Source organism: Puntigrus tetrazona, chromosome 12 (genome assembly GCF_018831695.1).
Source record: "Puntigrus tetrazona isolate hp1 chromosome 12, ASM1883169v1, whole genome shotgun sequence".
NCBI lineage: Eukaryota > Metazoa > Chordata > Actinopteri > Cypriniformes > Cyprinidae > Puntigrus > Puntigrus tetrazona.
The window spans coordinates 12,279,749-12,306,981 of NC_056710.1; the positions used below are offsets into that span (position 1 = coordinate 12,279,749).

The 27,233-nt window shown below is 37.2% G+C and overlaps 1 protein-coding gene across 11 annotated transcripts in view; it reads left to right on the forward strand.

The window, feature by feature from the left end:
* cacna1g (calcium channel, voltage-dependent, T type, alpha 1G subunit) overlaps nucleotides 1-27,233 on the forward strand; it is a 186,896-nt gene that overhangs the window by 114,160 nt on the left and 45,503 nt on the right. For 8 of the 11 annotated variants that reach the window (XM_043253658.1, XM_043253657.1, XM_043253663.1 and 5 more), the window contains exons 11-22: nucleotides 2,620-2,771; nucleotides 3,657-3,842; nucleotides 3,938-4,052; nucleotides 4,553-4,708; nucleotides 8,684-8,749; nucleotides 11,887-11,980; nucleotides 12,289-12,470; nucleotides 12,936-13,415; nucleotides 13,608-13,708; nucleotides 16,917-17,040; nucleotides 23,030-23,098; nucleotides 26,503-26,687. In XM_043253658.1, the coding sequence (XP_043109593.1) occupies nucleotides 2,620-2,771; nucleotides 3,657-3,842; nucleotides 3,938-4,052; nucleotides 4,553-4,708; nucleotides 8,684-8,749; nucleotides 11,887-11,980; nucleotides 12,289-12,470; nucleotides 12,936-13,415; nucleotides 13,608-13,708; nucleotides 16,917-17,040; nucleotides 23,030-23,098; nucleotides 26,503-26,687 (1,910 nt within the window). The remainder of the gene's footprint in view (nucleotides 1-2,619; nucleotides 2,772-3,656; nucleotides 3,843-3,937; nucleotides 4,053-4,552; nucleotides 4,709-8,683; nucleotides 8,750-11,886; nucleotides 11,981-12,288; nucleotides 12,471-12,935; nucleotides 13,416-13,607; nucleotides 13,709-16,916; nucleotides 17,041-23,029; nucleotides 23,099-26,502; nucleotides 26,688-27,233) is intronic. The other 3 variants (XM_043253661.1, XM_043253660.1, XM_043253662.1) reach the window with 1 other exon arrangement.

Here is a 27,233-nt window from a genome sequence, read left to right on the forward strand (position 1 = left end):
GTGTACATGTACCAAACTAAATTTCTATAATTATTAAAGCCAATATTATATTTATAATTATTAATTATTAAAATATTGTATTTTCATAATTACAAACTGTGCTTTTATTATTATTATTATTATTATTATTATTTTTATATTTTTTTACAATAAATACTTTCAGACTTTCTTGTGCAGAGTACTTTTTTTTTTTCAGGTTTAAAGAAATAGTTCAATACTGACATTTGCTCACCCTCATGTCATTCCAAACCTTTAAGTTTCTTTCTTCGGTTAAATACTTTTATAGAAAGAAATAACATTGATTTCAGTGGGGACCATCAACTGTTTAATTAATTGCATTCTTCAAAATATCTTCTTTTACGTAAGAAAAAACCCCATGAAGGTTGGTAACGACACAAAGGTGAGTAAATAGTAACATTTAAATTGAGTGAACTATCCCTATAAATGACAATTTTAGTGCCCGATTTTTGTTGTGGACTGTGATGTGTATATATACATATATATGTTCATGAAACACTTCTTTGTTTATAGGAGTGTGTGTGTAATTAGATAAAGGGACTCTGATCTTGTGTTTGCTATGTGCCGGAATCAGCAGCTGATAGCAGAATGCAGCTGGTGAGATATGACCCTTTAAAAGCGGTTCATCTCAAGAGGGGTCTGAAGTTCACAACCCTGTCTGGCTGCTCCTCACCAGACCAGGACATTGAGTAGTATTTTTAAGTAAAAACAACCCATAGTAGGCTTGCATTAATATGCATTGTTTTACATGTTCCAGCTGGAAATGTTTCGTGATGCGAAACCCTTCTCGAAGCGTGCATGCAGAGTTCACCGTAAGTCTTCAGCCTTGGCGTTCCCAGAAAAATCACTCCTGCATAGATTTGTGTGTGGTGTGCTCTTCCCACAAGTGGTCCTGATTTGAAGCGAAGGACCTCACCCTATGAAGAGGCCAAGTGCAAGCTCCTGCTGGGTAGACAGTGCCCAACCCTGGACTGCCCTGATCCAAAAAACGGCTAAAAAAAACCCTGCTGGCTTTCTTCCCCACCTCTGTGAAACACCTCGACAGCCGCAAATAGCCCCACACTTCATCATCGTGCTCCACGGACCACTTCTCAATCTGATTAGATTGCATTTAATTCTATTAGCTAATATAGATGTTATTTTTCATTTGATGCACAGTATGTAATTGTGTTTTTTCCTCATTACTTTGCGGAAACAATCATCTCGGTAAAACAATTACCTAGTTTTTGTCATCATTTAAAACTCTGAAGTTCAGCGACCTGTCTAAACGTCTCTTAAAATCACTGTTAGTTTTCATAGGAAAATAGTTGCGTGCTCGGGGATGTTGTGTTTTGTTTTCAGGCGTTTAAGACTCTGTTCATTAAACCCAGCTAGCCGTGATGTTTCAAGAATGTGTTATGCGTGCTGGGTCTCTTGCCCAGTCTCATTTTTACAATCGAAAAAACTGAAGCGAAATATGAACCGGCCCATATGTCTCTCCTTCAATTCACCCGTGCCTCATAAAAAAAGAAAGAAAGAAAAAAAAAAAAAACTAAACTTTCTCTCTGCATACCGAACTATCAACAACATCAATTACACCAGGGAATCTGCGGTTCTTTCTTTGTAGTTCACCTGTATCTGAGTTTTAAGTTCAGCCTGCAGTCGTGGGAGACAATGCGTTCTGATGAAACAAAAGAACAATGAGTAACTTGGTGTTTGTGATGTCGAAAAGTTAATCCCCACGTTAGTTTATCTAGCACAGTCTGCACCGCGAGCTATTAGGAAATATGAGGCCATGAAAGTGCATGTGGGTCTGTGTTCTGTTTAATTAAATGAGAACAAAATATGACCTGAACCCTTTGGAGCTGAGCAGATTCGCAGGTGTTTAGATCAGATTGTTCTTATGTAACTTCTTAACTGAGATGATGTGTCAAATAATCATGTAGGCCAAGAAGAGTGACACTTTACTGTAGTTCTGTAATCTGTTTTGGTGATCTATACAGTTACATTCATTGAGACAACCTCTGAAACAAGAAAGCTTTCCTTTTTCTTTTTTTGCATGTGAGTCTTTTCACTTGCTTTCAGTACTGTTTTAGTTATTAATTACATCTTAGGAGATTTTAAGAAGTTATTACATATTCTATATTCCATTTTATATTGAATTATATTTATTTATAATTAGCTTATACTTAAAGTAAAAAAGATACAATTAAGTTTTTTTTTTTATTTTAATTGTTAATATTATTATTATAATATTATATATTATTTATGCTGTATTTAACGTTTTAGAATTTATACTGCCAAAGAAGGCAAATTTAAAGACAAGTCTTAGTACATTGTACAGTGTTGCTTTTTAAGTAAATATATCTGTGATGTATATGTGAAAACAATAAATGTTCGAGACATGGTAAAAGTAACAGTTCCAAGACCAGTTTCATTTGACCTACATATTCAAAACCTATATTACATTAAATGATGGGGATGCACCCACAGAGAAGTGTTCTGTTATTTGTTAATGTTTTAATAAAAAAAAATACACATGTCCTTTGTAACAGTACTGACATGCCACAATGGCATCTATGTGATGGTCTTGACTTTATCTTCTCTCTTTTTCTTTTTCAGCCTGATGAGTTGACAAACGCTCTGGAAATCAGTAATATTGTCTTCACCAGTTTGTTTGCACTGGAGATGCTCTTGAAACTGCTGGTGTACGGTCCTTTTGGCTACATCAAGAACCCTTACAACATCTTTGATGGCATTATTGTGGTAATCAGGTACGCATGCTCTTCTGCATTCTTTCCTTAGACCTCCTAAACGTTAATACAACTGCCTGTGTCACTGTTTATTGACGTTCATCTTCATTTCTGAAAATGTACACTGGCAGTGTGTTATATCACAACAGTGACAGCCAGACAGAATGCAACCATTACTGAGTGATGGGACATCTGTTGCCTGTTCAATCTGATGACTGTCAGCTGTCATGATGAGTGCTGCAATTTCACGCCCATCCATTCACAATTGACATGAATTTGCATTTACTAAGACGCCTGAACAAGCAAAATATTTGGCGTGGTGCTATGTTATGATGGGTTTTTGCATTTATTAGTGCTCAGCGTGTTGCATAAATACAGTCACCAACAGAACTCTGTTTTGTGGTAACATGGGTGAGAAAACAACTACTGGTTACCAAATATCAATCATTCTTAAGATGGAAAGTCAAGAAATAAAGGTTTTTTATTTAAATACTTCAAATAGCTCTACTACAATCAATCAATCAAAAAAATCGACAGATAGATAGATAGATAGATAGATAGATAGATAGATAGATAGATAGATAGATAGATAGATAGATAGATAGATAGATAGATAGATAGATAGATAGATAGATAGATAGATAGATTGTTGATGAATTGCTTGAGTTCATAACAGTTTTATTTTAAATTATTTTATTCCATTGGCTGGTGAGATTCTTTGGTTTGAAATGCAACAAACCACACCAAAACATTTTCAAATGTTTTTCTTGCAAGAAATAACCCACTCTATTGCATTTCTCCCTTGGGAATGAAAGAGTAACTATGGTAGCCGGGATTTGTTTTCGCATTGTCCTCCTTGTACATTCTGTCAGATAGTCAGATGTGTGTGTTTATATGTGTTGACAGCGTCTGGGAGATTGTTGGTCAGCAGGGAGGAGGTTTATCGGTGCTGAGGACCTTCAGGCTCATGCGGGTGTTGAAGCTGGTCCGATTCATGCCGGCTCTGCAGAGGCAGCTGGTGGTCCTGATGAAGACCATGGACAATGTTGCCACCTTCTGCATGCTGCTTATGCTTTTCATATTCATTTTCAGGCAAGATGAGAGATTACTCTGGACAGTTTGAGTGTACTGTATATTCAGTCCATTGATTTTACACTTGAACTATTTTTGTGATTTTTGTTTTACAGTATTCTAGGCATGCACCTGTTTGGATGTAAATTTGGCTCTGAGAGAGATGGAGACACACTTCCTGACCGCAAGAACTTTGACTCGTTGCTGTGGGCCATTGTTACAGTTTTTCAGGCAAGATTTCTCCATAATACACAAGCTGCATTTGTAATCAGGCATCTTAACATCCACCTAGAGTGTTTCGATAATAAGTGAACAGCACAAAATACTGATACTAATGCTCGAATGAGGTGTGTTTCATGCAGATTTAATTTATTTCAAATTAATTCTTTCATTTTAGCAAGATTGCAATAAACTGCAAAATAAACAGTTGTATTCCTGATATTAACAAAGATTAATAAATGCAGTAATAAATGGAAGCCTAATTGTTAATAAATGTTTATGAATAAAAAACTAATGGGAAAGAGCTCTTACCTATTTAGAGTAATATTTATAATAATAAAAATAATAATAATAATAATATTCTATTTCTATTTTACAGTTTTTACAATATCAGTCAATCAATTAACCAATCAGTGTATTGCAAGACTTTTTTTCGAAAACATCAAAAAACTTTCCGACCCCAAAATGTTGAACTTGAGTGTAAATGATTATGTTTGTTGCTTGTACATCAGATCTTGACTCAGGAGGACTGGAATAAGGTACTGTATAATGGGATGGCCTCCACCTCTCCTGTGGCTGCTCTGTACTTCATCGCCCTCATGACCTTTGGAAACTATGTCCTGTTCAACCTGTTGGTGGCTATCTTAGTGGAAGGATTCCAAACCGAGGTAAAGCCAGTCTCCAACTTACTCTCTACATTTTCATCCTCTTTTTTTCTTTTGTATTCACTTCACAGTCTTCTCTTTTTTGTCCTTTAGAGTCTAGCACATATTCCGACACCATATCTTTCCTCTCTCTTTCTCCACTAGCTCTCTCCTGTCCCCTTCATCTAACACTATGTCCTAAACAGGCACGACGTGACAAGATTCAAGTGAAAAGCAATTTTTCTGTCCAGGCTGAAAGCGAAAATGCCGCCTGACGCAACGAAATCACAGCCAATCTGTTTGCGTTCTTTCTCACACTCCACAGCTGAGGAGCGTGAAACTAAAAACACGTACCTCATATTTTTAGTGGTTTTCTTTAAGGTACTTGAAGGATTGAACTTGAAGCATCTGTCATATAATTTGTTGCAACTTATCAGTCTCTTCTCATTCTTTTTTGATGTTTAATATATGTGTGGAGCGATTTTGGTCCGGTGGGTGTCAAATGGGCGCAATGCAATATAGAAAAGACTGATTTTTGGAGTAGCATACTAGCATACTACTTCTATAACAGAAAGAGTAAAAGTAGTATGCTATTTGGAATTTAGCAGCTGTTACAAATGTGAGAAATCATAATGCATAAAATCACATCAATGTGGTAAAATAGAAGTTTTGCCTTTCACATTTGATTGTTATTAGTTTATGCTAAAATGCACTTTAACAGGATTATCTTTATAAAACATTAGGTATAGTATGTCCCAGTTCACATAGTTATGCAGTCTTCTGGAGAATTTTGTTGTAAAATTACATGTAGTGTGTTCAGTTGCGGCGCTTCACAAAACCATAGGGTATGGCGAACAGGGGTGTGAGGTTGGGGGGGTTTGTTAGTATTATATCTAATGTCAGAATATGGGGAAGGAAAGCATATAAACCATGAAGGAAAGCAAAGTAAACCATGAATCATTGTATCAGACACCCCCACTTAACATTACATGAGAATCTAGCTCAAATGAACAAGATTCAAATGAACCGTTTGATGATGTTTTGGGTTTTGTCTGACGATAGAACGGCCGTATCTGAGGCAGCAAGTGAATTACGCTTTCTCTTTTTTTAGAGGATCTGATTGCGTTATGAAGTTTTACTGGCAAGCTCTTTTTAATGCTTATCATTGGATTAATTGGATTAATACTTGTAAAACCCTCTGATAATAATAATTCTGAAATATAATAGCGATATGTTAAGTTAATTTTCCACGGAACACCTGACTGGGCTAGGCCAGGGGATGGCAACTGATACACCATCTTGAAAAAAAGTATTTCTGTCTTGCTCACTTAAGTAGAGAGCGGTTGTACTTCAAAAATAGCTGCCTGGGAGCATTTACAAGATGGCCGCCGAGTAAACTGAATTGGGACTTCGTGCCACAGAAGTACAGAAGCAACTGACAAAGTGTAATGTCATTGTCAAAGCTGCTTAGGACAGACATTTGGAAAGCTTGTGGCTTTGTCGCATTGTGCCTGGTTAGGACACTGTATTGTATTATTTATTCAACTAGAAGCGATGCGTTTCTTGTTCTGTGTATAATAGTATCTATTCCACACTCATGAGCACTCCTTCTCATCCTCCTTCCCTCATTCTTTTTCTTTATCACCTTCTTTTTCCATGATCTTATGAGACAACTTATCTCCCAATGCATAGCAGCCATTCTTCTCTGACAGAAAGACAGACACGCATACAAAAATGGCCAGGCTCAAGATAAATCAGAGATATAAATGTTATACCTATGTATCATTTTGGGTGGAGGCATTGTTTTATTACTGTCTCTTTGGAAAGAGGTGAACCGAATCACACAAGTCGGCGTGCGTGTGTGGTATAAAAAAAATTGTGGTATGAGGCATTATCAAGTTTTGAAATAAAATTGTTTTCACATGCAGTCTTGTTGTTTGGCGTTCTAGTGGATGTAAAAGAGTTTATCTCATGATAAATGTTACTGTAAATCTAAGACCTGACAACTCAGACAGAGGATTCAAAAGATTTGTAAACTTTTAATGAGAAAAAAAGTATCTCAAGATTTTGATCGATTGTTCAATTGTTAGAATATCGAACAGATGAATCAAAAATGATAAAGCGGTGTTTCTGTAACACCTCATTAGACCAACAAAAAGATCAACAAAACATATAATTGAAAATTGGTTTATCATTCATATTAATTTGCATAATAGGGAAGTTCTGGGGTTTTAGTATTGTCTGGACGGAGCTCAGTTCTTTGTTTTTTTCCTTCTCTAAAAGCGTCTTGTGTGCCTCCCTGCCAGACAGAAATAGCTTTCATACTGCATCATGGCAGCTTAGAGGAAATTATGCTGCTCAGAAGCCTTCGATATAAACCCTCTAGTCTTAAATAAGAGGATAGCCCACACTCAGCTGACCCCTATCTGCTGTTACCTTTGCTAAGTGCATCAGATATTATAATCTCATCCCAGTTGATCTTATGCCAATTGGAATTCCAAGGTTCTGTGTTCTCCCGCTCTCCCCTACAACTGACAAACACTGTTGGCTTAATATTTTAACCTTAAATCATTTTCTGCAAACATGGTGTTTATTTTTAGTTGGTCGAACTTTTCAGTGCGTCAGAGTTGCTGGGGAAACCGGTGGCTGAATGACGCGTGTGAAGCAGAGAGATCAAGGGCCGGGATGAATGTCCCTTCAACAGCGTAATGTCCCGTCCACTGAAGCAAATAGCTCCATGTAATTGCACTGCTGTAAACAGGTGGACTCGGTTGGGCTAGCATGTCAGTCTGTATGTCAGCATGTGCAGTGGTCGACTTTATTGGTTAAAAGCTGATTTTTTTTCTTCTAATACCGTATTTGTGCCCATGTGTGCCCATCACTAGGCATTTATTTAATCAAATACTGTAAGAACAGTAATACTATGAAATATTAAAATAACTGGTTTGTAAATTACTGCATTTTAAAATGTAATTTCGTTCTGTGATGGCAACATATATATGTAAAATACACACACACACACACACACACACACATATATATATATATATATATATATATATATATATATATATATATATATATATATATATATATATATATATAATGTAAACTAAAAACGTTTATATTGGATAATAAAACAGAACTAATTATATTATGTTATTATTATTATTATTATTATTATTATTATTATTATTATTATTATTATGAAAGACTTTATTACATTATTAACAATTACAGTCATTTTGCATAATTTTAGATCCATATAAATATGCTCATCTGAAATCCTCTGAAAAGAAAACAAAAATATAAATGTTGTAGCATGACATGCTCAAAAGTCTCATAGACTTAAGTGTATGCCAAGAAAGCGTGACCAAATTGCATGTTCTAGTTCTCGTTACATAGGCAGTAACAATAAAATGACTAATAGTTATTTTTGTTGAACATCATTTTTCAAGAATTTTGGAACTTAAAAAATGGGTTGCACACCAAAGAGAGTTGTAATTTGGCCTTAAGCAGAGTCAGATTTTTTTTTTTTTGCAGTTCAAATAGCTTGTTGAAGTAAAAGAAAAACATAAATTTGTATGTGTAGAATATTGTAGTCAATTGCATTCATTCACTGGATGTAATTCGCTGATTTACTCTGACAGATTCACAATGTGAAAAATTCAATACACGTTATCTCAGAGGAGCTAGAGAGAAAAACAAAAGAGTTCATCAATTTCAGAGAATAAAAGAGCCAAGTATTGATACCTGCAGTTGCAGCATTTTAAATCCGGGCAGCAACTGCACAAATTCACTGTCCCGAGAAGGCTAAACTCCACCCAAAATGCAAAACTGCTTTTACTTCAACAGAAGTGAGGTTTGGTGAAATGTGGGAGTCCGATTTCTCATAATGTATCAATGTGTCAATTTTCTAACACTTTCTGTGCTTTTTTCCCCCCTTCTATCTTACCTTTTCGCTCTGTGTGGTTAAATCCTAACACGTGTCCACTTTAGGAAATAACCAAGAGGGAAGATTTGCATGGCCAGCTGAGCTGTATTCAGCTGCCTATAGACTCAGGGGTATGTAGCACTCCGCATGATGTAACCCAGTGAGACTAACCAGGAGGACCGCTGCGTTTGTGGACAGTGTCACTTGTGATTGTTTCTTGTAGAAGCAGACTTGACTCAAAGTCTTTCTTCAGGTTCACTTGCTCAATGCCTGGCGGCAGAGTACAAACCTTGTAGAGCCTCATGCTTTATTTTATCTGGCTGAAAGGATGTGTTTGGGCTTATGGAAAGCCTCAGCGAAATCAGACAAAGCCAGACAGACTGCTGTGCAAAAGCAAATAAGTCAACTGGGAAGTCCTTTTGAATAGATCTCAAAATAGTTTTATACGTGGATACGTCTCCTAATACCTCTTTACTTTAATTAATTTGATCTTGTAGAACTGCTCTGCATGGTATCATCCGTTTTTATTTAACTAGACTTAAAGTTTTATTCAAATAGCCCTCTGCTGAGTTCAGTAGCTCAGCGATCGAGAAAGTCCATTCAGTGTGCCAGAGCTGAGTGGAAGCACTTGACCCTGTTGAGGAGACTCGGTCTGTTTGTGGTTCTGGACATCACATCCCGTATTTGTTTTCATTCATGCAGCTGTGCTAGGTGACACATGCAGTGGAAGGCCATAGAATGGAGAGCACCAATGGGGGTTGAACTTTTCTCTTACTCCTTCCAGTGCTTCACATTGACAATCAAATTACATAAACTAATCTGCTAGTCCTTACTCAGGGGCTATTAATGCATGTCATGTCAAAACATGCCTAAAATCTCTCTATCAGCAAGGTTGGTCGAGCCCAGTAGAATTCCTAAATTAAGATCTGTGATTGTTAAGCAGCAGTTGCGCAGCAACTTTAACATCTCAATTGACAGTACAGCCCCAGTAGACTTTCTTTCACACCTTGTACCTGACCAAAGCAGTTCTGGCAGACAAACCTTCATTCTGAAATTTGTAGACTGAAATTATTGAGTTTTAGTCACTGACAAACAATGTCATTAACATAAGTACAACATGCTCTCATTGGAATGTGTTAATTTGAAAATTAAATTTTGCATCAGATTTGATGAATGAGTCTGTACTGCTTACGACCCACTGAGGATTACGCTTAGGAATGGACATTCATGCTTGAAAAATGCAAATGAAATCATTCTTTTGACAGATTATTTCAGTTTATTGTTTTCTCCACTTTCCAAAATTTATAAATCATTATTTCGAGTCAAATATTTGTTTTTTCAATTGCAAAGATGGTCAAAACGATTTATTTATAAATCTAGCATGTGAACTAACCATTCATTTGAGTTATCACCAATCAGTTGATTCTGTTCACAAAATTGTTGTAACTTATTTGTTCATAAATCATGCTTTTGAGTGTAATCTGTTCAATGAATTAATTGATTTAGTTCATTAAAACTGGACTTCATAAATCTGTTTGATTTGTAAACAAAACATTTCTTTTTAGCCAAATCTTTTCAGTGATTGAATTACTTCACTTTATAAAACGGAATGATTCTTTCATAAACTGGATGGGTTCAGTCCTTTAACTCTAATAGCAGATATTAACATATAACTGTATTCATATAATTCTTTTTTTAAATGAATAAAAAACATTTTAAAACATGAGGGTGAGCTATTGCTTTAATAAAGCTTTTAATGGTTTTAATTGGTTTTGCATAGCTAACAGCTTTTTGCTAGTGCTTAAGTCAGAGAGCTTGTTTACATTTCTGCTACATCTCTTTGTTCAGAAAGGTCATGTTGGAGTGAGAATAGTCAAGTCCAATCCAGACACATCATCCACAGTGCTCATTTCTGAGCATGCAGTGAGTAACAGTGGGTGCTAATGCTAAGCTAACTGCTAACTGCACCTGGTGCCAAGCAGACGGTGGTGGCCTGTTTCTGAGGATGCTTTGTAGTGCCTCTCTGCTAGTTCAACCTATCACAGCTGTGTTTTGTTTTACTCTTCACTGTTGGTGAGAAGGGGCAAGGAGTCCCTCTCCTGTCTTTACTTACAGAGCTCGACTCCAGTGTCATAACTCTTTCAAGTTTTGTTTCTGTTGCCTTAGTAATGTAGATATTGTGTTATTCCCTATTGACAAGTCCTGTTTTGTTGTAGTTATAATGTGAATTAATTGCTGTTCGATTGTGCTGTGTCTAGTGTTGCAATGATCCCACTGGTTTCAATGCGAATCAGATTTGCTTTGTTTACTTACCCATTTTCACAGCCATTACTAAAGCATTGATTTTTTTTTCTTTTCTTTTTTCAGAAAGTTTTGATTTAGCTTGATGTTAATATGTGAAGCCAATGGGATACATTGTTTGTAGGTGCAAGGTTTGTCAGAATAGTCTCCACTGTGTCCTCTTTGACCATTAGCGCTGTGAAGTACTATGGTAAATGTATGCTGAGAGGAACAAGTTTGACAATTTGTAACCACGCTGTAAGAAAAAAAGATTCATCCATTTATGATCTTGCTCATATTTGATTTAAATTGCAGTCAGCCCACAAATAGACACCCTAATGGTCAAACTGAGAGAGTGATCCATGTCCTCAGACAGTGATGTCTGTTTTGACAAACCATCCAGGGTTGAAGTTTTGTGCTAGACCACACTGAAACACTCTCGGCATGGAGCCATTTTAAGACCAGCTCAAGACTGGGGATGAGGAGGATACAGGCCAAACAATGCGATGAGCTCTCTGATAAAAATAGCAGTGTTTATTTCTCCTTCCTGATCATTGGACGTGCCTGCTGTACTGGTGCTGCTCCTTCAGTGAGCTGAGAAAATAAAAAAACCCACACACATTCACCCGCATGTGGATGTGACTTACGCTAATATAGCAGATGGTCTGACCATGAGATCATCTGCTTAAAAATACACTCAAAGATACATTTAACTAATATTTAGTACACAGTACTTGTGGTTTCAGAATGGTCATGCAACCTGGTATTGTCAAATGCATGCCGGCACTGTGTTTTTGTGGATTACCCGACCAGGATGTCTCTCCCTTAGATACCAGTCACCCTCTGGCCTTTTTTGAGGGCCGGCTGGGGTGGGGGAGACCACACCCTCACCCACCTGCCTGTTCCTCACCAATATGCAATATGCTTCTTTAATCCCCAGCCGTATCTAAATCTGGTAACTAATCTATATCTTCCACGTTTGATAAAGGGTGATGCCTCAAAGTCGGATTCTGAAGCAGATTTCTATGCACGGAGCCTGGAGGATGTTTCAGGACATAAGAAAGATCTATCCCCATCATCTGGTGAGATCCACAGAATATAGTTTGCATGGAAGCACATGCCATATTTAGGGCTCAACATTTTTTTTTGAGGTGCACTCGCATAATTTGAAATCCCAGCTACCTTGTGTTTATTCCCAGATACCCTTTTACCCTTCTAACAATATATTATACTTCGTAATTTATGACAGTTCTTTTTGAAGATTAAAGCCTGTCTAAAAAATTCATGCTTGAAATGGTTCCTAATACATTTTTCAGCTGTCTGTCATGTTTTGTTGCTTCAGTTATGATGTTGAGCATACTATCCTGTCCCTTCCTTTCTGTACTCACAGTTGTGCCCATCAATGGCCATGTGGATTTGAAGAGCAGCCTGACCCCTCCCCTCATCACTCACACGGCTGCAACACCCATGCCCATCCCTAAGATATCAGGAGGAGGAGATCCAGCGCTAGGCTACGAGTCCCGCAGAGGCAGCAATGTCTCCATGGACCCTAATGGCCAAGACAAATCTCCTGTCAGTAGCCACCTTTCTCTGTCAAAGTTGCCTGAACTACTTGTGCTGTATAGTGCATCAGTTTTGTTATTCTCAATTCTGTGATTAAGTGAGACTTGCAGGGTGTGGGGGAAAGTTACTTTTAAAAGTAATGCAGTGTTGTGTTACTTGTGTTGCTTACTAACTGAGTTACTCAGTTGAAAAATACTTTTTTCTCATCTATGCTTTTGGCAAATGTAAAAGACCATTCCCTTATGCTGACCATTTCCCCATCACTGAATATCGTATAGTATATAAATTATTGAATCAAGATTATAAAATATATTTGAACATTTATGATGTTAAATATATGAATAATGAATACATGTTGTGCGGTTGGCAACACATTTTTTGTTCTATATTTCTGTGTGATTTCGGCACACTTTCAGGTTTTACAGCCAATGAGATCTTATTTGACAGTAACTTATTCCACCCGTCTTTCTGCAGTCGAGTGTGCGGAGCTCCCCAAATGCCCCCTGGAGTTCAGCCAGTAGCTGGAACAGCAGGCGCTCCAGCTGGAATAGCCTGGGCCGAGCCCCCAGCCTCAAAAGGCAGAAACGCCAGTCTGGCGAACGTCGCTCCTTACTGTCTGGCGATGGCCAGTCCAGCTCCGATGAGGGAGATGCGGGAGAGAGCGGGGGCGGAGGTGGCTTATCCGAGGGCGACGATGCCTCCCTCGCCAGGACGGACTCCCTGGGCCAGAGGCCTCGGCACAGGCGCATGGAATCCCTGGAGACACGTAGCTCGTTTGATCTGCCTCCAGACACCCTGCAGGTACCATACGTGCATCGTTCCGCCAGCATACACAGCGCCCGGCCACCCAACTTCCTCAGCAACGGCAAGAGTTCTCCATCTGCAGCCACCACGCAGCTTTCTCTAGAAGAACACCACAGCGAGGATGACAATGCAGATGATGAAGGAAACCTGGTGAGAAAAGCTACACTTGATTTATTACAGTTATTTTCAGTTCCTTACAATAGATTCATCACAAACATCTACAGATTTTTTTCTATTCAATTCACTGTTATAAGATCACAGGAAACAGGATTTCTATATCTTCTGCTGCCAACTAAACTAACTTACTGGTCCTATAATCTCATGTGGTCATCCGTCTTTTAGAGTCGGAAGGCTCGTCTCTACCGCTGGCTGGAGCACAAGCAGCCCCAGTGGTGTCGGGAGAGGGTCACCTGGTCTCTTTATCTGTTTCCCCCACAATCACGGTAGGTTTCTGTTACTGTTATTGGGAAGGGTTTGCCTTAAATGTTATATTGTCTTTTTCACTAATAGGATTAGTTGTCTTATGAACCCAGGCCCATAAAAAATATGTGCCTCTATACATTTCTGCCACACCAAAATTTCGTACACTGTACACTTCATGGCAGTTCCAAAGTTAAATGTCCAGAAAGTGTCTGTAAAACACACATTTATTACTAAATAATGTGGCTTTTTTTATTATTTTGGTACATATTACTGTGTTTTTTATTATGCTAGCATTCACTTGAGATTCCTGCAGCACGCTTTCAGGGTTTCTCTGAAAACCTTCACCATATTTGCATAATCTAACAATTGAACAGGTGTTCTACCTAACGTGGCTACCTAATGGATGTCTGTAACTGTGTTTGAAATCGCCCCCATATACCCTCATTCACTGTTACATTATATGTAAATTTAGATATATCCTACATTAGTCCACTAATGTAGTCCAGTCTAACGAGTGAGCGAATTACACTTTACCTACATTGTACAAGGGTTTGGAAATCTGAATGGATGAGATTATTTCGGAAAGACCCTCGTAATGAATTATCGGTATTATGTAGCTGTTGAGTGTACACTCATTATTGAAGTGCATTATGGGATTAAATGAGTGCACTCGATAACTTCCACTATAGTGTTGGACATCAGTGCCCTATTTAAGGCTATAAGGGGTGTTTTTGGATACAGTCCTCACCTGCGGAATAAATATTCCTGCTTAAAATTCTTAAGAAGTCTGCTTGGGACATAAGCTGTCCAGAATCCAAATCACAACATATGCTGGTCATTTCAGCAGGTGAGTCACATTTATCACAGTACTGTGGCTCGCATTCAATATGCCAACAAGCCTTAGAAAACACCTTCCTGGAGATGCTTAAGGGGTGAGAAATCTCCTGTACTTTTTAGCCTTTCCCTAAGGCATCTTCTTGGTCTTCCCCTTCCTCTCATCTCTTTCCAGTGCTTTCCATTTTTGAAATGCATGTCTGCTCACATTAAGCTCCATGGAGGCTTCACTTATTAGAGGGAGAGGAGAGGAAAGAAGAACTCAGCATTGCATGTTACACTCTGTCAGCGTTTTACTAATTAAACATCAAACAACCTCAGATCATCCTCCTCCTCCTTCCTGTGCGAGCACTAGATGATGCAAGCGATCACCACTTTGCACTGTTATGACTGGCATACATTGGTCGGTGTCACCAAAACCAAAGCAAAAAGGCTTTTGAATTTAGTATGTCCGTCTGCACATTCACTATCAGAAGATCTACCGTGTCACATTAAAACAGGGTTAATTATGTAAGCTTTAATAAATAAAAAATAAAGCTTTAAGTGTTTGAATTGGTGTTTAGATTTTTTTTATGAATGTGCATACTATATTATGTATGTACTGTATATACTACTGTTTAATAGTTTAAGATTGGCAAGCTTTTGAAAGATTGTTATGTGTAGTAATATGCAGTTATTTGATCAAATCATTCAGATGATTTCTGAAGAATCATGTGACTGGCTGCTGAAAATTTTGCTATTAGTATCCTATTATGGATTTTAAGAGCTCTAAGTGAATGAAAACATCCTGCAAACCTTTACATCTAAAAGAGCCCTTGTATGATGTTATTGTTTCTCAAAAGAAAGAGTCGACTCTGAATCATTGAAATTATTTGTTTTTAAAATCCCAAGTAGAGTCCCAAGCCATGTTAGTCTAAATGAAAATGCTAATAATGTTTTTTGAGCATTAAAATCTCACAAACACTGCTTTAAATTAAATAGTTTTTTTTCTTTACATTTTAAGATGTTATTAAAACCAAGCGTTTGCCCGATATTGTATTCTGAAAAACAATTTATTCCTGTGGTTTTTAAATGTTTAAGTTGTTTTTTTTTTTTTAAAATAAGCATTATGTTTTAAATATATTTATATTATATCTAAAATACATTTGAGTTGTAGATCATAAGATGTGTACTTTTAGTTGCTTTAATAAAAAACGACTGTAAAGTCGTTGACTAAGTGAGTAGTGAGGCAGTAAGGCAGCAGCCTTAGGTATCGGACACAGCATTAGACTTCTCTCCCCATTTCACCCCGGCATGACCACACTCCCAGCATGAGCGATCGGGGCTGAGAGAGGCAGGTTGGCATGACAACGGCGCAGAGTTTGCCGTCTGTTCCCACACAGTGCCGTTCTGAGCATAAATTCTTTAACATCAGGCCAAGTCTCTGAGACATTAAAGAGAACTGAGCACTATTTATTCATAAAAGGAGTCATGCCGCCATGCAGTATGTCTTACGACAGACACATGTTCATGCATACGTTCGTCACAAGTTTGAAGTGAAATAGAGCATATTCAGTTCTCTTGTTATGAATAAATCCAAATAATGCCTGTAATGATTGTTAACATCCCATTCCTGGCATGTTAACTGAATGGACTGCTAAACTGCTTATTATTATTATTATTACTTTGTAGTATTATCATACATAGAATGGGACTAAAGGCTGTTTTTGTTTCCAAAATGATACATGCTCCTTTGCAGTATGTCAAAATGTTAAAAAAAAAAGCAAAGCATCATATTCTTTTAAACTTCTAAATAGAATAGACAGTAATTAAAGGAACAGTTCTCCCCAAAATTAAAATGAGCTGAAAATGTAATCACTCTCAGGTCGTCCAAAATGTAGATTAGTTTGTTTCTTCATGGAAACAGATTTGGAAAAATTTAGCATTACTATACTTGCTTACCAACAGATCGTCTGCAGTGAATGGGTGCCGTCGGAATGAAAGTCCGAACAGCTGATAAAAACATTACAATTTTCCACATGAATGCAGTCCATCAGTTAACATCGTGGAAGTGAAAAGCTGCATGTTTGTAATGCATAAATCCATCATTAGGGTGTTTAACTTTAAACTGTCGCTTCTGGACACAGTGTAAACATCTTAATGATGGATTTGTTTATTGTTTATTACAAACAGTTTTTCATAGAAGAAACTCAGTCACACAGGATAGGGTGAATAAATGATAAAAGTCGTTGCATTAAGAAAAACTGTACTACTGTAGTCTCACAGGAACTAGTCAAACTTTCTGACCTATTTTTAGTGGAAGTCAGTTTCTTGTTTATTAATTTTATGATCAACATGATGTTGAATGTTTGCATCACTCAGCCCCACCACGTCTGGTGTGATTATGTCTTGCAGGTTTCGTGTGACCTGCAATAAAATCATCACTCACAAGATGTTTGACCATGTGGTTCTTGTCATCATCTTTCTCAACTGCATCACTATTGCCATGGAGAGGCCCAGAATCGACCCCTCCAGTGCTGTGAGTAATGTTACCTCATACACATTCACACACGCAAGCATACCATTCAAAACAAGTTTTTCTGGAGGAATAATAGGTCAGACGATTGAAACACTTATCTGACATAGCTGTATTCTTATTTTTAACTAAAAAAGTTCACTTTTGGCAACATTTATATAAAGTTTTAGCAGCATAAGGATTTGAACTTATTTAAATTATTTATAAAAGAAAAAGTTGTCTTTTGAGCTCAAGGTTATAGAGCTAAGTTAATTAAATTAAATTTAATTTAAGTTTATTTTAGTTTATTTAAGTTTAGTTTAGTTTATTGTAGTTTAGTTTATAGGCATCTGTCTGTCTGATAATCAGTGGTAAAGGGTTTACCTTAGTTAATCAGGACATTATTTTCCTCTTGCCTCAGAGTGTTAAGTCTCAAGGACAGTTCCAGGTGATTGGCTCAAAAAAAGCTGGTCTGCATGTGCCAGCTGAACAACACTGTGATGAATGGGAGTGCTAACTGACACTCAGTGTCTGGCATCTGAACTGCATACCTGTCATTTCCAGATTCTAAAACTGGGTGATCATTATGTTAGTTAGTATGTTAGTCTAGCATGTGTCCGTAATTATTACCTTGTCTAACTGGTTGTTTTGTTAGTGACTAAGAATACAAAGTAGATTAGACGGCTTGGGAGTTGTCTGGTTTTGCTGTTCTTTTAGGATGTTAAAACGGAAAAGATTCAATTTGTTATTCATGCTTTCTTACAGACCCAAAGGACACAATCAGCTTGGCTTAAATGCTTTGCTACATCTCATTATCAGTTTTGTATGTTTACTACTTTCAGCAGTTACACGCTCCCTCAGGACACCTACTGTAAGACAGAAGCAAGAAATGTTTTATCTTCTTTCCTTTTTTATCTACAGCATTATAGTTCTAAGAGTCAAAATTGCTACACTTCATATACTGTTGTAAACTGTATATGAGTTTTTCAGGGAAAAATAGCTATTTTAGTTGCCCTTTTTTGACTTGGCAGAACATGACTGCTGCAGACCTCCTTGAAAAGAGACAGCAGATGTCCATCATTTTTGCAGCTACCAAATTCCTGACATTTCAAGGCACATATTTTCATAAAACGTTGCCTACTTTGACTTTTCACTCACTCGTGTACTAAATGAGGACATTTCGAGCTTTTTATTAATTCACTGTTAACCCAAGTCAAGAGCTACAGTGCTTTGGAACTTCTAACCATAATGAATTTATTATCTAATTTCAAATTTATGTGCAGAGTCACTTTAGCACTCATTCTGCAGCAATTTGTCAGTGTCAAATATCATTACGTGATTTTTCACACTGAGCTGCCATATATGGAATTACAGGAGTGTTGTAAATGGTACTCCTACTGTATAACAACATTATGCAATCTGAATGTATGCAGGAAATGTAATAACTGTATAGTGATGCGTACATTAGCATTATTATTTTTTACCGAATGACGTCCAAAGTCGCATACTTCCCTACTATATAGTATGGGAAAAACAGTATTCTAGGGGAGTAGTATGTCCGACTTCATAGTATTCGAAAAACTGTAGGCAATAAGTACCCTGATGAACTACTGAAAAGGAAAAAAGGAACAAGCTGATGAAGGATTCTTTCAGTAATGGAAATAGAGGACCTTGAAGCTTCCTCACGTTTTCTAAGACACATTATGTAGCATGGAAAGGTTGTTTTCCTTTGTGTTATTTTCTTGAGGTTTAATCCATGTAATCCGGTTTTTACCATGTGTGCCTCCGAGCCTCTATGATATTTGTTTACTTCCCCCCTAAGACATCCTGTCAGCACTTCACACAAGAGGAAAACCTCTACTTCTGATTTTCCTTCCCTGCACAAGCTTGGGATTTTTTTTTAGACTGGGGCAGATGGAACACAGTGCCATTTAAAAGAAAAAACGAAATGATGTATTTGCATAGGTGTTAATGCTTAGTAAGATTTTTTTGGTCAATGGATGATGTTACAAAGACAGAAACCGTTTAAAATGCAATTGGGAGAACATCTCAATTAAAACATTACATTTGCACTCAAATACAGAAAAAACAAAGCTACTAAACAAATGACTTTGCTGCATTGCATGTTTTGTCATTTGTGAATGCAAGTAAAATTTGTAAATGTTTTCTGGTAATGACCTGTGACATGTTTGCTAAGGCATGTGCACATTTCAATATGAATCCGCAGTATGATATGACATTTATGAGTAATTGCAGAATCTTTGGACCAGGTAAAGTCAGTTTGATTCCACCGTCACTGCAGAATGTGTAACTTCGTCTGTAATAGAACCTCTGTGTTGAGCTTATGCAAACCATCTCATCTCCATGACAGACTTGATCTATAGTAACAGGTACCTCACTGAGCTCAGATGTGTGTCATCAATATTTCATATGGAGACATTTTTTCATTTGGGTATGAACAAATGCCATCAGACTCCCCACCTGAGTCCCCCTCTGTAGACAAGGCCTGAGCATGTCTTTTCCGTGCCCAAAGTAATGGGAAAAGGGTGATGAAAATACCAAGGGGAGTTTTAGCAGCTTTTGATTACTCTCTGCCTCTCTTTGTGTGTCTAGTCACGTACCTACACACTGAACGAATGACAAATGCATTTAAAGTGGATCACCTGAATTACTCATTACTGATTGCTTTTGATTCACACTAATTTGCTAATTAATCATTTTGTGAATCGATGGACAGACTCTAAAAACAACAGTTTTACAATGTTCAGCTTATTTTGGAGCAGCAAATTATCTATCTATCTATCTATCTAAAAATCTAACTGTAAACATTTTTGTTGTATTTATTCTTGATGTTATGTTCGTTTTAATTTGAGATTTCTCAAGTAATTTTTTGTACACACAATCACATTACTGAAACATTTACATATTTATTTTTATTTTTTATTTAGTTTGTCTCTGTTTTCTTTGCCAAGCTAGATGTACTGTTGTGTGTGTGTGTTTGTGTGTGTGTGCCCGCTCTTCCTCAGACATCCAGTAACCTTTAAAAGAATGAGAGTGAAGGACAGAGTTGTCTGACCCTTCTCCTTCAGAGACCAAACACTGTGCTTCTCAGACACGCTCTTCCTCATTCATGAATTCTGACCCGCACATACACACACGGTTCACTCGACAATGAATGAAAACAAGCCTCTGAGCAGAATGGAATGGCAAAGACGTCAGTCTGTTTTCAGAAACAATACAAACCGCAGTGGTGATGTCAGCAGGAGGCTTTCTCAGAGAGAGCAGGAGTTTTAGAACATGATGCCACGACCCACTGAAACATGCATTAGCGGGGGGTCATGGGAAAGATGGCCCCTGGGTCCTGCTGCTCAGACACAGTAGGAGAAGGACAAACAATCTAGAGAGACCATGTTTGAGGAGGAGATCTCCACTGCTTGTTTTGCTTCCACACCAATTGTTTAAAGTACAAATCAGCTTCTCATTCCATTTCAGCCAGAATTCTTTTCAAAAAGCTTAGGTTAAACGCCGAGGTTTATTTGCAAGGTTGAATGAGTCCTCAATACCTGTTGACTTAAATGAAATTGCTTGTGGCAGAGCTGAGGGCTGATTTGTATGTGGATTCCCATTCTGTTTTAGCTTTTCCATAAAAAGCCAAAACAATCACGAATCACAGTAATAACTTCAAGTTATAGATGAAGAAATTCAGCAATCGATGCCTCGCTCAAAGGAACCATGGTGGGATCTTAGCAGCCCTGCAGTTAACTGGGTCACCCCTAACTGAGACCAAACTAATAATCTTTGTGTAAGCAGCCCACATTGTTATCCATTAGGCTTTCACAATCTATGTATGCATGCAGCATAGACTACACTGTGGATATTAATCTTTTTTGTCACCTCTAATGCCAACTACATAGTATTTGTTTAATTAAATTTTTTTCTTGTATCGTTCAGAACAGTGCAATGTAGACATGAAAGTAGAAGGAGAAAGTGGGAGAGTGGGACGAAGACCAAGATGAAGGTTCAAATTGCTGACTATTAGGTTTGCGTTACCCTGTAGTGCTTCTACATTGTTATACTCTTTAGATACATAAATCATTTCATTTTTTTTTTTTTGTGGGGGGCAGTTCTCACTATTAACTAGTTGCTTATTAGCATGCCTATTAATATTATATTGACTGTTTATTAGTATTCATAAAGCGCATATTCTGCAAGGCCATATTCTACATCCCTAATCATACCCAATACCTTAACCTATTAACAAACAGAAAAATGGGAGTTTGGGGCAAAAATAGTTAATGGTTTGTTAATGAGTTAAAAACCTTAAAAAAAATTAATTTTAATTTTTTTTTAATAGTCTCTCATGGTCACCAAGACTGCTTTAATTTGATCAAAATACTGTAAAATAATAATACAATAATAAGTTATTACATTTTAAAATTACCTGATTAATTAATAAATGTTTTCTTGGCAAACCCTGAATTTTCAGCATCATTACTCCAGTCTTCATGATTCTTCAGAAATTATTCTAATGCTGGTTCTCAAGAAACATAAATATAAAAATAGTTGTGCTGTTTAATATTTTTGAGCATTGATTTGAAATAGACTGTCTTTGCTGTTACCTTTGTCCATTCTGCCTCCTAACTTAATACAAGTATTATCTCTTTCCAAAAATAATAAATACCTCAAACTTCCGAGCAAGTTCATTCTTTACATTCTTTTCATTTGGAATTTATATTCAATTGTTTCCATCTATTGTTTCAGAAATACATCAACAAAAAAATAACTAGCTGTTTAAAGTAACTATTTGTTCTCTAAATAACTGATGGCTTTTTACATCAGCATTTTAATGCACCTGTGGCTTTGGCATTGAGCGAGACACCAGGAGTCTCTAGTATTTTAGTGGTCTTAGTATGAGAGCATTTTAGAACAGAGTCTGTTGACAGTGTTACAATCTGATATAGAAAGAGGAACAAAGAGTGCTGGCTCAGGTCAGAGCAGAGAGGTGGAGAGGACAGCACCTGCTGCGTGGGAAGGCCGTGTGGCACGGATGGAGAGTGAGAAGTGCAGGAGGTCTTCGTGTTTGCATTTTAAAATGATAGTGCTTTATATAACAGTATTGTGTTTTACGGATGTGATATTATGTCACTGTTTACTTAGATTTTTCTTTATGTAAAATGACAGTAGAGGTTACAGATTATAAGACATTCTTAGGGTTAGAAGTGGTTCTGGGCAATGATTAATCATGATTAATCTCATCCAAAATAAAAGTTTTTGTTTATATAATATACAGTGTATACAAGTAGTTACTTGTGTGTATATATATATATATTTGTATAATTTATTTTAAATATAAATGCACACACACACACACACACACACACACACACACACACACACACACACACACACATATATATATATATATATATATATATATATATATATATATATATATATATATATATATGCATATGTGTGTGTATTTATATATACATAATAAATATGCACAGACATAATGTACACAAAAACATATTATTTTGAATGTGATTCATCAGAATTAATCATTGACCAGAAGATGATGATAAAACGTCATAAAAAATGTAATGGGTGTCTTGCACAACATTTTTTACACTGACAATATAAATGAACCATAGGGAAGAAAATTTTAACTGACACTTTCATCTTTAATAACAATGTTCTTTTTTCAGATTTGATTTACTTATTCGGAGATCAGAGATGGTTACTGTCATAAAGCTGTTACTTATCCATTTGTTACCCACTGTGTTATCTAGTAGTATCCAGTGAGGATGCTGGAGGAAATTTATCACATGCAGTATGTGATGTTAATGCCCGTGGAGTACTCAAAGCGTGGGCAGATTCTTAGTCCAATGGATGCCTTCACAGGAGGCACCTCTAATGTGTTATGCCACACACACACACACACACATGAATCTCCTCTGATCCAGCACTGACTCACCCGTCACTTTCCCTGCTTGTCTGGTTCTCTCCGCAGGAACGCATCTTCCTGACGTTGTCCAACTACATATTTACTGCCATCTTTGTGACCGAAATGACAATAAAGGTAGGTGACGGGGTTGGCATTTGTCTCTGTGTGGCGTCGTCTCTGACAGAGGGTAAACTAACACACTGACTGGGCCAGAATACCAGCCAAAAGCAGACTAACTTCAGTCCCCTGTGGCTTTTTTATAGTGCCGATCTATCTTAGATCAGTGTGGCTAATAGAGTCTGGTGAAAATATTCCTGCCTGTCACAGGCTTTTCAGCCTATCTTGCAGCCCTTTAAAGAGACAAGTCATTTATAAAAACTTTTTTGTTACTCACATTCATGTCATTTTAAATCTTTTTTATATTCGGTAATACAAAAAAAGGCTGTGTTTATCAAATTTTTTTTGGCATTTATGCAGGTTTTGAGCTTTAAAATATGTAAAGGCATCATAAAATGTAATGTTCACAGAAAATATTAATTTCAGTCCTACTTCTTGACACATTTATGACAGAAGCAGTATGTGTGTGTGTTTTTTCTAAATTCTTTGTTAAATTTACATTTCAAAAGCATACATTTGAAATAGAAATCAATGACCTGTTTGCAGTGGTAAATATGTGCATTTATGATGCTTTTGAGTTGCATTCATTGCAAAAACAGACCTCTCCTTTTGTGTTTCATAGAATAATAAAGAAAGTCGTGCAGGTTCGGAACAATGTGAGGGTGAATAATAAAGACAGAATTTTCGTTTTGGATGAATGATCCCTTTAAGGCACTGCTTTCCTTTGACAATTACAAAGTCTAAACAAAGACTACAGCAGCAAAATATTAAAATCACGCTCTGACATGTTCAACTGCCGCCAGTCAGCTGAATTAAACATTTGAACAAATGCGGGTCCTAAAGAGAGCCCGCTGACATGAAGAGTCTATTAAGCAAACCTTGCTCTCTCTTTTCCACTCTTCACCACAGCAGTTAATACTGAGTAAGAGGTGGATTGTCTGCCAGATATTCAAATGACTATCGTTGAAATGGAAGAACATGCTGAGGCCTCTCTGGAGAAGACAGAAAAGTTCATAGGTGTCACTCACAAAGGTCTAGGGTTTCTATTCTGGGGCCCTGCTTTATGCCAGGTCATGCCCACCCAAGAGATTTCAAATGAAAATCATGGCACAGAATAATCGTACTCACTGGAGGTTAATTAGCGGCGACTGACGAAAACTTTCCGGGTTGGATGAAGATGACAGGGCTGTTGAAACTCCTGGCTTTTGTTGCCTGACATGTCTTTGTTCACTTTGAGGTCTGATCACATTGTGGTTTGATATATTCACCAGCAACATCATTAAGGAGCTGTGTATTCATGCTTAGCACTTTTTAGTCAGATGATTCTCACTCCTGGTTTGTTTATCTCAGCTTTTCTCCCCCTTTTGAGCCCTTTTATATGCCAGCTGTATGCCATTCTAACCTGATACGTTCTCAGAAATGCCACAGTAGTGTGACAAAAACCTCAAGGGAATAAGAAAGCGTTTCTTGCTAAATTCAGATTTCAGACACATCATGTTTTCTTACATTTCCTGTGATGTGCATAGTTTTGAACAGGTTGTGGTTTTGAAAGCATTTCATTTATAGCAGGGTGCGTAGTTTGGTATAATTGTGGGTATTTTCAACATCTACAAAATGAATGTGTCGTGAATGCTATATTAAACAACATTTATAATTGTGCAGGATACAGAAATTATGGTTTACAGATGTCATGAAATTTTCCCCAAAAAATCTAAATTTGCAGAAAGTGTACTCACCTTCCTCAGGCAATCCACAATGTAGATGAGTTTGTTTCTTCTTTGGAACAGATTTAGAGAAATTTTGCATTAAATCACTTGCTCAGCGGTGAATACTCTAAAGCGAATGGGTGCCGTCAAAATGAGAGTCCAAACAGCGGAGAAAAACATCTCAGTAATCGACATGACTGCAGTGCTTCATGCGTCTTGTGAAGTAAAGATTTGCATGTTTGTGGAAAAAAAACGAATGACGAAAAAAGCTCATCTCGCCTGAAATGAGAAGAAAAAAATCGAACAACCAGGGTTCGTACGTTCATAAAAAACCTTGAAAATCATGGAACTTTTAAACAGTAATTTCTAGGCTTGGAAAAGTTTTGGAAAAATAAATTGACCCAGCGAGTTTTTAAAAAGTAATGGAAATCTATCTCACAAACCTTTGTATAATATAATCACAATGTTTACTCAGGTCCTGAATTTCGGCACGGGTTTGTGCATAGGTTATATTATGTAGTTTTACTCATTCCTGCAGCTTTCGACCTTAAAATTATGGATATCCACAGATTGATTTAATAGCCTATATCCTGTAGGTTTGGTGAGTAAATAAATCCACACAGACTATCTAATCAAATCAGTCATTTTTAATAGAGCGTGTGTGAATCAGCTGGACAGCGTCTTCTATCATTGACTCTCTCTTAAAACGGCTTCACATGGGCACATCTCATCTGCACTAAAGAGCCGCTGCATACTGTGATACAAGACTTTCGCTTATGTTTCGGTACGGTTTGCAGAATTGTCACTTGCCTAATCCGTTCACTGTTGCATTGTCAAAAACGTGTATTATTTATTTGTGCTTCTTTTTAAACTGTTCGTTTCTCACATGGTTTCCTGTGCACTCGGTCACATTTATAGTGCGTGTGTATGAAGTCGCTTTTCAAGTACCGTCACATCATCAGAATTACTAGCCCGAATCTCACTGGAGCCCGAGTCTTTTTTTATTTCTTCACTCCCCATTACACGGCTGCTCTTTTAGCTATTGAAATAATTCAGTTTTGTTTTTAACGGCAAAGCGGTTCTATTTATTTTCGTTGCTTTATTAACTTAAGTTATGCTATAATAATTTAAACAGATTTTTATTCTTATGTAAAATAATGGAACATTAGGTCAGGATTATTGTTTCAAAAGTCATGGAAATTAGTTGGTACAAATGTGTACAAAAGCAAAAATTGTCTTGAACAGTTATGATTATATTAGTAGATTTTGCTGTGAGAGGACAACAAGGCATTATTATGGATTATGGGTGACAAACGATAGTTTAAGGTTAAAATTAGTCTCATACAAATGTGTGCTAAAGTTGTGTTGATTATTTGTAGATTATTGAGCTGTTTGGAAACTCATTCTGATGGCACACATTCACTGCAGAGCAACCATTATTGAGCAATTGTTGTTTTGTTGTATTTATTTACATCTTTTTATATGAAGAAACACTCTTCTAAATTGAGGTTGAGTATTTCTTAAGCAAGTATTCAGCTTTTAGGTTTTTATTTGGGCGACTATGGCACAATCAAACCGTCTTCCATTTTTGGGACAAACGGTTCAACCTACAAAAGGCTAAATGGTACTAGAATGCAATGTTGAAAATATAATGAAAATATACATGATCTGGCTTTAAGTGAAATTTCATTCAGCATTTCTTTTGTTGTTGTGAAGGTGGTTGCTTTGGGGTGGTGTCTCGGGGAGAAGACCTACCTGAAGAGCAGCTGGAACATTCTGGATGGTATGCTGGTGATGATCTCTGTAATTGACATCCTGGTATCCATGATCTCCAACAGCGGCACCAAGATCCTGGGAATGCTTCGAGTGTTACGTTTACTGAGGACCCTGCGGCCGCTCAGGTACAGTGAGCACAACACAGCTACTCAGTCATCCAGTCAGTGCTGCGTTTAATCATTAGACAGTAAATTATAGTAACAATTAAATCAAAGCTTTAATGCGCAAGTGCACCACCTGCAATGCTGTAGGCTATATACATAAATGCTTATATGTACTTCGGGGCAGACTTGCACATTTTAAATCAGCATCCATTTTCTTGCAAGAAGCATAATTAATGTAAAGTCCCACAATTAGCCTCTTCCTCACAGAAGCATCAGTTAGCTGCTAATCGATGCAGTATGTAGTGGTGTTTGTGTTTATGCATAAGGATGTGTATGTGTGTGTGCGCTGTGCACCTTTCCTCCTGCAGAAGGAATTTCTGGAGGCCTTCCCTGCTCTTAAATATTTATGACACATTCGAGCAGAAAATAAAAATCAAATATTCATCTTTCCTGCCCAATTTCCCCACAAAATGCTTACACTGGTCTTTCACCCCCAGTCGCTCCCTTCTCTCTTTTCAAGTACTGTTCAATTTAGGGTCAACTTACGAAGTTCCTTAAACTCCCAAG